The sequence below is a fragment of the Centruroides sculpturatus genome, unplaced genomic scaffold, assembly GCF_000671375.1.
Source record: "Centruroides sculpturatus isolate CEXI.00-Female unplaced genomic scaffold, Cexi_2.0 scaffold31, whole genome shotgun sequence".
In the NCBI taxonomy this organism is placed as follows: domain Eukaryota; kingdom Metazoa; phylum Arthropoda; class Arachnida; order Scorpiones; family Buthidae; genus Centruroides; species Centruroides sculpturatus.
Window position 1 is genome coordinate 121251 of NW_019384496.1, and position 11877 is coordinate 133127.

The 11877-nt window shown below is 28.8% G+C and overlaps 1 protein-coding gene across 3 annotated transcripts in view; it reads right to left on the reverse strand.

Annotated features, from left to right (window-relative positions):
* Window positions 1-3742: 3742 nt before the first annotated feature.
* LOC111621905 overlaps window positions 3743-11877 on the reverse strand; it is a 14025-nt gene continuing 5890 nt past the window's right edge. The window contains exons 1-5 of one of the 3 annotated variants that reach the window (XR_002756159.1): window positions 8602-8757; window positions 7603-7815; window positions 5095-5334; window positions 4387-4514; window positions 3743-3803 (exon numbers count right to left, since the gene is read on the reverse strand). Coding sequence is in view for 1 of the 3 variants with exons in the window: in XM_023364157.1 (XP_023219925.1) it covers window positions 4451-4514; window positions 5095-5334; window positions 7603-7815; window positions 8602-8648 (564 nt within the window). In the remaining 2 variants the exon portion in view is untranslated. Of the gene's footprint in view, window positions 3804-3975; window positions 4515-5094; window positions 5335-7602; window positions 7816-8601; window positions 8758-11877 lie in introns of those variants that run through there. The other 2 variants (XM_023364157.1, XR_002756160.1) reach the window with 2 other exon arrangements.

The following is an 11877-nucleotide window of genomic DNA, read 5'->3' on the forward strand; positions in this document are numbered from 1 at the left end:
ATTGTAAAAATTCAAATAACATTAATTTTGATACTTTTCAGTAGAATTAATTTTTTTTTTAATGGCACTGGTTCACGCTTTAAAAAGTCATAAAATTCTATACAGTTCATTTGAAAGTTGTATTTGACAGAAATAATGTGCTTACTTTTAACTGGGTTTTTTCATTCGTCCACATATTATTCACCAATGAAAATATTCGTTCGACGGGGCATTAGATCCAGGAAGACAAAGAAAATTCTACGATTTTACAAATGTTTTTGAAAGCAATTTCTTTTGTTGTAAAATGTTCAAAAATCTCAACCCACTTTTGATGGCAGGGCTTGTTATTCTGTCACTATTCGTCAATCTTTTCGTTTGTGACATATTTTTTTACACACGAAACTTCATCAAATAATTCACTGTCGAGTATATTTACAGACCAATGATTCGAAATAAAAATATAGCTTTCATCTATCTTCACCCACAAAGGGATTTTGACTAATGTAACCCATTCAAACACCTCTATTTCAATAAAACACATGTCCCAATTATTTAGTATATTAACAGTAAATATGTCACATGCTCGAGCCCCCGAAGATTGTCGACAAGTGTCGACGAATGTTCACCAACGCTCCAAGTGTATCATTCACCAACCAGAGAGTTAAACTATCACAAAAATCCCCATAAGTGTGTCCACTCCTTGGTACTGTCAAAGGGCCGTTCGGTTGGCGACACACTGCACTACCGCACTCTATGTAGCAACGTAAGGACACGATGACAACTCTGATCGTGATGGCGTACACGAAACTAACTTGTTCAATATATTATTAAAAAAGTTGTTAAACTTTGCATTGATTTTACAAAATAAAGGACAAAATGCCTATTTTATAAAATAAATAAAGTTAGAGGACAGAGCAGTGAAACAAAGGACTGTCCTCTTAAATAAAGGACATATGGTCACCGTACCCATTGTGGGCCTGACCGAACCCATAATGGGTTTGCAAAAAGAGGCCCACAGAGCAGAAAGAGTTTTTTAAAAAAAACCAGGATTTAGCGTTCTCTGCCAAATGCCAACCACTTCCATAAACTTTGCCAAGGAGAATGCTAAAGATTGCATTCTCGGGCTGGTGAACAACAGATGTTTACAGAGACAATTTTTTTTATTATTTTATTAAGTTTTTTTCATTTTTTTAACTTTACATTTTTTTAATATTTTAAAATGTTAAACAAATAAACAACGAAGAAATATATAATAAAAACAATGAAATTTACAATACATACATATAAATATAAGAAAATTAAAACTGCACATGATTGTTTTGATACTTATAAACATTTCTCTTTAACATTTTTTGGGAATTTTAAATTATAGAATAAATAAACAATAAAGAAATATATAATAAAAACAATAAAATTTACAATACATACATATAAATTAAAATAAATATAAGAAAATTAAAACTGCACATGATTGTTTTGATACTTATAAACATTTCTCTTTAACATTTTTTGGGAATTTTAAATTATAGAATAAATAAACAATAAAGAAATATATAATAAAAACAATAAAATTTACAATACATACATATAAATTAAAATAAATATAAGAAAATTAAAACTGCACATGATTGTTTTGATACTTATAAACATTTCTCTTTAACATTTTTTTGGAATTTNTTTTTGTGCATTTTAAAATAAAGAAGAAATAAACAAAAAAACAATGCAAATCAGAAGAAATGCAAATAAATCTAAGAAAATTAAAATTTATAATTTTCTTTTTTGTATTTATAAAGATTTATCTTATAATTTTTTTTGTGCATTTTAAAATAAAGAAGAAATAAACAAAAAAACAATGCAAATCAGAAGAAATGCAAATAAATCTAAGAAAATTAAAATTTATAATTTTCTTTTTTGTATTTATAAAGATTTATCTTATAATTTTTTTTGTGCATTTTAAAATAAAGAAGAAATAAACAAAAAAACAATGCAAATCAGAAGAAATGCAAATAAATCTAAGAAAATTAAAATTTATAATTTTCTTTTTTGTATTTATAAAGATTTATCTTATAATTTTTTTTGTGCATTTTAAAATAAAGAAGAAATAAACAAAAAAACAATGCAAATCAGAAGAAATGCAAATAAATCTAAGAAAATTAAAATTTATAATTTTCTTTTTTGTATTTATAAAGATTTATCTTATAATTTTTTTTGTGCATTTTAAAATAAAGAAGAAATAAACAAAAAAACAATGCAAATCAGAAGAAATGCAAATAAATCTAAGAAAATTAAAATTTATAATTTTCTTTTTTGTATTTATAAAGATTTATCTTATAATTTTTTTTGTGCATTTTAAAATAAAGAAGAAATAAACAAAAAAACAATGCAAATCAGAAGAAATGCAAATAAATCTAAGAAAATTAAAATTTATAATTTTCTTTTTTGTATTTATAAAGATTTATCTTATAATTTTTTTTGTGCATTTTAAAATAAAGAAGAAATAAACAAAAAAACAATGCAAATCAGAAGAAATGCAAATAAATCTAAGAAAATTAAAATTTATAATTTTCTTTTTTGTATTTATAAAGATTTATCTTATAATTTTTTTTGTGCATTTTAAAATAAAGAAGAAATAAACAAAAAAACAATGCAAATCAGAAGAAATGCAAATAAATCTAAGAAAATTAAAATTTATAATTTTCTTTTTTGTATTTATAAAGATTTATCTTATAATTTTTTTTGTGCATTTTAAAATAAAGAAGAAATAAACAAAAAAACAATGCAAATCAGAAGAAATGCAAATAAATCTAAGAAAATTAAAATTTATAATTTTCTTTTTTGTATTTATAAAGATTTATCTTATAATTTTTTTTGTGCATTTTAAAATAAAGAAGAAATAAACAAAAAAACAATGCAAATCAGAAGAAATGCAAATAAATCTAAGAAAATTAAAATTTATAATTTTCTTTTTTGTATTTATAAAGATTTATCTTATAATTTTTTTTGTGCATTTTAAAATAAAGAAGAAATAAACAAAAAAACAATGCAAATCAGAAGAAATGCAAATAAATCTAAGAAAATTAAAATTTATAATTTTCTTTTTTGTATTTATAAAGATTTATCTTATAATTTTTTTTGTGCATTTTAAAATAAAGAAGAAATAAACAAAAAAACAATGCAAATCAGAAGAAATGCAAATAAATCTAAGAAAATTAAAATTTATAATTTTCTTTTTTGTATTTATAAAGATTTATCTTATAATTTTTTTTGTGCATTTTAAAATAAAGAAGAAATAAACAAAAAAACAATGCAAATCAGAAGAAATGCAAATAAATCTAAGAAAATTAAAATTTATAATTTTCTTTTTTGTATTTATAAAGATTTATCTTATAATTTTTTTTGTGCATTTTAAAATAAAGAAGAAATAAACAAAAAAACAATGCAAATCAGAAGAAATGCAAATAAATCTAAGAAAATTAAAATTTATAATTTTCTTTTTTGTATTTATAAAGATTTATCTTATAATTTTTTTTGTGCATTTTAAAATAAAGAAGAAATAAACAAAAAAACAATGCAAATCAGAAGAAATGCAAATAAATCTAAGAAAATTAAAATTTATAATTTTCTTTTTTGTATTTATAAAGATTTATCTTATAATTTTTTTTGTGCATTTTAAAATAAAGAAGAAATAAACAAAAAAACAATGCAAATCAGAAGAAATGCAAATAAATCTAAGAAAATTAAAATTTATAATTTTCTTTTTTGTATTTATAAAGATTTATCTTATAATTTTTTTCGATATTTTTAATAAAACTTTCTTCTCAAATCTGTGAAAATAAAAATAAAAATAATCAATAAATTTATCTAAACTATTCAAATTATTGAATAATTTTTAAATCAGTAAGTTTATTTTATTTTCTATAAACAATTACAGTATTTACAAATTAAACGAAAATTATTCGGTGCATAATTATTAATTTGCTACTGTTGTGCCATTTATTATGTTTTAAATATATTATTATTAATTTGATTACTTTAGAATCTTCGTGTACTGATATTTCACATAAACATGCTAAATATTTTAACCTCTAGTCCCATTAACCGTCTTGCTTTCCCTGTGTTACGAGACTAGTACACTTCCAGAATATATTCTTTTCGATACTTGAACAAGAATATATATATAAATAAGTCTAATGCCCTAAAAGCCTACTCTAGTCTGTCTATATGTAAAATTTCAATCTTATAAAGAAAATGATGTATCTCCACGTTAATACACTTTACCTATTCTCTGTTATCTGGCTATTATGTTTGTGGTATATTGGGGATAGAAATGGTGTTTTTTATTTTATAAGTTGAGAGTAGAAAATCTTCTAAATGTTAAGTGTTAAACAATTCTGATTAAACACTTACCCGAGACGAATTCGGACCAAATCAAGTAGATGGATACTTGATGCAATGATGGAGGAAGAGATCCTTATTCAAACTGAACGTATTCAGTTTCGCCATTCTTCATGTTTCTCCATGCTTTCTGTGCTGATCTGAATGTGAAAAAAAAAACAAATATAATTATTTATTGATAACTTCTATCTGAATTAAAATTTTATCAAAACATATTGAGAGCGCAATATCGAGGTTCGGCTGTATTTGTATTGATTGATTGCAAATATTACATTATATCAAATTGAGAATCAAAAAATGTTATATTTATTTTGAATGATATTCTTTCAGTGATATTATAAATTCAATTTTACTATTTTAAAAGTTTTATAATTATTTGGCTGCAATTTGAAAAAAATGTACTATAAATTTCCACTATTAAATATTGCAGCCCGACAATAAATAACTGCTCGTTATTATTATTTTGATTTGTAGCTTATCTTTTCATTGGATTAGAAATGAAACTAGTTTGGTTAATCTCGATGTAGCTTCAAAAAATATAGGAAAGTTATCACATTCTCATAAAAATTACGAAATTTTCAAGCTCAAATCTCTGTGAATAATTGTTGCTGTTTAAGATACTTCGGTTTAGCATCACACTGGATTCAGTGAGAATTTAAAAACAAACGAATGACCGAGCTAAATCAAACTTTGTTTGTACTGACATATACAGAATCTTACCTCTTCACTGGTTTCCATACTGCCTTGAAGAAAGATCCGGCTTTTTTCAATGCTTTTTTATCTCTAATAGCACATCCGATAGTATATCCAATGGCATGACCAATAGTATATCCAATGCTATTCTTATTTTCTGTGCTATCTTCGTGCTTACTGAATTCTTTATTAATTTTGATATTTGCTGGAAGACCCATAATATCATCATTCAATTCATTGTCCTCCTTATCTTCAACTAATCGCTGACTAAAAGTAGGAAGAAAGAATTTACAATGCAGTAAATTTTTACAATTAAAAAACTTATAGAAAAATTATAATACATTACTTGGGAAACATTTTATTTAATATTTCCCAAAATTTTCCATGAATAAACAAATTATCGCTTAGACGTCTATTAAGTTATGGCAACGCAATACTTGGGCGATCTGCCTAGGGGGATGCCTTCTGATTTACGATTAAAGTTCCGATGCCTTCCGATCCCTTAGTGATCTACGTTATTAAAGTTATTACTATTTTGTGGATATTTAGAGCCTCCCCTATTCAAATTCATAGTTATGTACAGAACTCGTTACTGTAATTCTTATCTTTGAGATTTTTCGGTTTAATGCCGATCTCAGAGGTGGACAGTGGCGCTCTATCGAACTTTGAATATATATAGATGTTGTACGTGTCGCTTAACAATGTACTCAATAACATCACGACAGAGGTCCACAGTTTTTAATGGAGCCAAAGAATGCGTAGCCACCTGTACCTTTTTTACGTGTAGATAGGTATAGATAGATATATAAATAAGTATCATCATTGTGCTACATATACGGAGTGACCATATATTCATTGCCTAAACAAGGATAGTGTTGAATAATGAGAGAAAAATCTGTTTTAGACACATTTCGTTCTCATTCTTCAAAACTCATTTTTACAAATGACTAAACTTAATTCTAAAAATCCAGTAACGAGTTGCTTATCTTTCCCGGTACATTTGGTGCCTGCATCCGCTACGATGTTTAACTTAAAAACAATTTTTAGATTTTTAACTATTATCAAATAATAAAAAAGCTTAATTTTGAGGGTAGAGATGGGTTTTATAAAGATTTGTAAATACTAACAAAGAGTAAAATCGTCGTTAGGTCCAACCCTACTTCAGATAAGGCAATTGATTCCTTTTATCACTCCACCCTCGACATATAACCAGCATAATTTAATAGCATCGATCCTTTTAATATACAAACTTCCCTAAAAATGTCGGAAATTTTCAATAATAGCACAGGAGTTACTAAGCTTTAAAGAAGATGAACAATATCGTGCCCCCCAACACACACACACACACATTCATGTATACATACAAACAAAAGTCCCGAATTTTGTTGCATTTCCTAACGTTTCAAGATCCCCTCCATCTTGTAAAATGTACGATATGTAAAAGCCTTGGGAATCGTGTTTGATCGATCGCAATACTTTCCCTTTATTGTATATAATAGAGCCGAGAATGTAAAAATAATGTAGTGACTATAAATTTGTCACATTGAATTACAAGTCGTATTAAGGGATCCTATTTATATTTTTGAGGTCTAAAACAAGAGAAAATTGAGACGTGTGTTCATCCTGTACATATAATTTATACGAATGGTAGAATATACTATATAAATTTACATAAGTGATTTCAGATACATTTGAAATCACTTACGGTATAGCAAGAAATGGTCCATAGGACCATACCTTACTATATTGTACTTTAATATAAATGTACTATATTCTCATATATTATACTTTTGTATATATATTCATATATATATACAATAAATATATGAATATTTATATAATATGTATATATATATTTCATATATTATACTATATATTATACTTTTGTCCACCTTGGACGTTCTTGTGTACTAGGATTTGTTATAATGAGGGAAGAAAAACAAAATTCGAATTAAAATATATTTACTGTACATATAAGATTTTATATGCCACCACAATCGAGCATTTCGGGTCAACGTTCCTCCTCAGCAAACGTTAATTTTCATGTTCATAGTTTAATATACCCATATGTTTCTTTAAACATTTTCGGAAGAGACCTTTAAGATGCGATTATTTAAATTTTCCCAGCAAAACTTTTTCTAAATATTGTTTTGTTTATTACAACACAGTTTCATTCAGTTAAACATCACTAATTCGTTAAACGAAGTACCAATCCATCGTCCCACGGAGTAATTATCCAGCTCACATCACCTTACCTCACTCTGCAGCTGTATTGGTATATTAAAATATAAACATTTAAAATATAAACATAAAAAGATAACGTCTGCTGAGAACAAACGTTGGCCCGAAAAGCTCGATTATAGTAGCATATAAGATAATGTTATAGTAAATATATTTTAATTCGAAATTATGTGTTTCTTTTTCCTCATTATAACAAGTCCAAAGTGGACAAAAGTATAATATAAGTAATTAAGGACAAGAAGCACGTATCAACACGATATAACTGTATTACATATAAACAGTAATATAACTTACCTGTTAAAGCGATCGCACGAAATCTCATAAAATGGCCGAATCTTCTTCAAAGCCTGTTCATAAGCAGTATTAATATGATTTTCCATAAGAGATTTTTTAAATCCACTTTGTGCGGGACCATCCTGCTCCAAGAGGCCTTTTTTCTTGCCGCGATATTTAAAATGATCCAAATTGTATGGATCCACGAATCCCGCACATCCATCCAATCTCTCCCTGAAAATGGACAGAGAAAATTCACATAACACAATAAATGTTAAATTCCGAAACCTTTCTTCTAATCTTAAAATTGAATATACAAAAATTTGCCAACGAATGCTTATATAAATTTTTAGAGAAATTATTACACTCTAAAGAAACTTTTCATTTAATTTACCAAAATTTTCTATCAAACTGTAAGCTAAACAAAGCATCACTTAAGGACCTCGTGAAATTACGTTAATTTGAGCGAGGAAAAGAACTTTTTATAAATTTAGCTTAAATCTTCAATAAGTATAAATCATATTATTATAAAATAAGATATATTAAAATTTAATAACTTATAAATCATATCTATTAATTAACTACTAATTTATTAATTTATGACAATAGATCAATAAATTCATCTATTCTATTGTGTAGTGAACCGAAAAGGCTACAGGTGACAAATAAGTCTGTTAAATTAGGTTTATAGAGTTAAAAACGTATTCTGTTTACTTTTCCAAGTAACAGTAAATGTAAAAAGCCCTAAGATGTATTTACTTAGCAAAAGACCTTAAACTCTAAGCAGTTGAACTCGCAAGCAAATTCAACCCTTTCTTGTGAACACCAAAGTGATTATGAATACAGCAAAACAAAAATGTTTGCTTAAAAACTACATTCAGAAATATCGAAGAGTTTAAATCTTTAAATCAAATTAAATTAATTATCGTTTGCACCGAGCAATTTCATTTTAAAGCCATTAATTTTTCGAATGGATTTCTTATTTGCATAAATAACAATAAAATGTGAAAAATCTCTTACTCGAAATGTTGAGGCAAACGATAATAGCTCACAGAATCATAAAACATTTTCCAATTTATCAAAAAGCGCACTCTTTGCAAAACAATAAAAGAGCTAAACAATCAAAGGTCAATTGTTGAGATTCTTTGTTACGCGTTAATTGAAGTAGATAGGAATTTTAATGATTAATTTTTGGTTTTATTTTCGATTTTTAATTTAAATTTTGAATTTTTGAGTCCCTGTGCAATAATGATTAAAGGGTGATGGTCATGGCAGTAAAGGCTTTGGCCCACCTCTCTGGAGGAGTTGCGATCGAATCCGGGCGAGCAACCCTCCAAAAATTTTTCATGAAAGCTCTATCTTAGATACGTTGAGCTCCCTCCCTTACCATTGTGGGTTGGACCATACCTATCATTGTGGGTATGGTCCAACCCACAATGAACATGATTGAAGGCCTTTAGAGTTGCCTAATAGTGTCTGAGTGGAAAAAATCATTGAACATTTGTAGTTTTTTATGAGTTTGCGCCTCGCTGACGGACTGACAACGAATATAATTTTCTGAGTGTTCTTCACGTTTGTAACACCTAAATAGGGATCAGTTTCGTATTGATAGTTCTCCCGAGAGGCACTTTATTCCACGTGTCATGTTACCACATAGAAGTAATCTAATTAATCTTAATATTCACATGGCAAAGAGAGTAATATTACAAAAAACGGCTGAGATACAAAAGGTTAATGAATATAACTACATCTAAACCAGCATCTGTGCTACAGAATTACTGTATGCTGTGTTGCTGTTGATGGCAGTTGATTAATCAATTATTATACAATAAATAATTAAAATTACTGCAACATAGTTCAATTATATTAATGCAAGTAAAAATATTACAGGTTTAAGTTGCATTTGCGTGTTGTATCATTCACTAATCATTCTGTATATAAAGAAAAACATCTATATTTGGCAGCACGGCAACGGCGGCTGTCGTTTCGTCATTGCCGTCAGTAGTCGAAGTAGGATCCTACAGCAACTTCACTAGTGTCTATAGGAAAATGAAATCAAATGACCATTAGAGCTTAAATGTGCCAAAAGAGCTGCAATAAGAATAGGGTCTATTTGCTCTTCTGAAACGTGCTGGTCAGCTCGGGTTCCATTTGATTTTTGCGTTGATCTTGGTTTTAGACAATTTAGAGCTCATTTAATCATGTCTGTTTGTGATCTGCGTTCGGTACGTTTCACCTGTAGTAACTGAATAAGTCCAAGAAACGTTAGAGCTTTTTAATTGTTTCAGACTGCTCAAACTCTAAAATAAGAGCTATCCGGTTCGGCAATGGTTTAATGCCATCTATGTTGACCACGTGTATCAAGAAGAACAATTCTGATACACCCAAGACACACTTTTCGCAGTTGATGCCAATGCCTTATTCGGACAAGCAGCGAAAAAGTTGTTCGAGATTGAACTGATATCCAGGAGTTCGATGTTCGAGATTGACCTGATATCCAGGAGTTCCACACTAAGTCAACTTTTGAAAATATTATCTTGTCACGTAAGTTGCTAGCAAAATTCTGTCAGTGTCGTAGCAACTGTCGCATAGCTTGATACGATTCAACATGTGATAATCTCCCGCAGGTTGACCCTTGGTCAGGATGCAATGAACAATGTTGTGCTTAATTTTGTTCCAGACGGGCATGGGTGGAGGATGCAGCACCGGTTTTGGACCGTTAGCCGCCTGCGTGTCAGAGATATTTGGCCGCCCCTACAATGCTGTTCGCGAGTAAATTCAAAATTTAAGCCAACGCATGACAACCTAGTGGTATGTCGAGAGGGGTGAAAAAGTCCATTAAAGTATTTGATATATATTTACTTTAATTTTGTTCAAATCGAGCCATAATACAGGACTTATTCGAAGTTTTATTTCTGCGTCGCCATAAAATAGAAGTTGTAAATTAAAATGATTTTTTTTTTATTTAGTACATAAATATGATACATACGTATGTGTATACGTTACTGTGAATGACCGATATCTGGCGAATGTCAACATTCTCCGGTGAATGTCAGCATTCACACAGTCGTTTCATTTATGTACGAAATATTTGCTAAATATCATCATTTCTCACTTACACCGGCAAATGTCGACATTCAGCATGCACTGATGGTGAACGTTGAACATAAATATTTTTATTACGTTAAGACAAAAATGCAACTTTTTAATATGTCAAAATAGGAGAAAGCTTAAGTAACAGCACATGCAAATAAACTGTTGAACCTAAAACGAACAGTACATTCTAAATCATTAAAGAAAATAATACAATAATAAACTTACACATAAATTATGTGATTAACGTTCAGTCTTATTTATTGCAACAGCTTAAACTGTTATGGCACTTTGAATTGCACAAGAGTCCCTTGCTTTTACAACTGCACTTCTTTTTGCAACGACAGCGTATGTATAGCCTTGCCCTCCACTTTTCGAATTAGCTGCAGCTGCTTCTCTCAGCGATACTGCTTGAGAAGAAATCTCATCTATGGAAAGTAACGTTTCTTTACAAATTACGAACTGATTACGTTATTACGAATTGATCTGTTAATAGTGTCTTTTATTCTGATATCGCCGACGCCTTACCGACGACCACTCTTATCCTGCGGAGGATGAGAGGGGTCAAAAGAACCTGATAAATCGTTCAAAAGAACAAAAACGCCATCCAGTGACAAAGTGGGCGGTTTCCACCAAACCGTTGCCGGGAAAAAAGGTACGATCTTGTTATACCTCCGGCTACCCAGAAATGATTTGACGATAGACTGTCACCTCTCTGTCGACATCGGCTTCTCAGGTGTCGTTTTCACCTCCACCAAAGCTTATCTGTGCTTGTCGATATACACCGGCGATTGTTCGAATGTATAATAATATAACCAAATATTCGGTCTTTCACCGACGTATTTTGTATGTGTCGATATTCACCGAAGAGTATCGACATTCTCTAATTTCGGTCTTTCACAGTAACATATATAAAAATTTATTTAAATATGATTATTACGTTATTAATTCACATTAATAACGTTGATGCGCATTTCTTTGTTTATTTAATTAGGCTGCAATTTGAAAAATTGTAGAGCTATAAATTCCGTAACAGATAAATGGACTGTCCGTTTGTCTGTCGTTTCTTAATCTCGAGAACAGTTCGATACATGAAAATCAATAGATGTTGGCCATCTCTTATTACACAATAAACACAGTTTAAAAATTATAACGTGCACTTTAATCGTTCTTCAAAAATAAACAATTATCTTATTCGATATG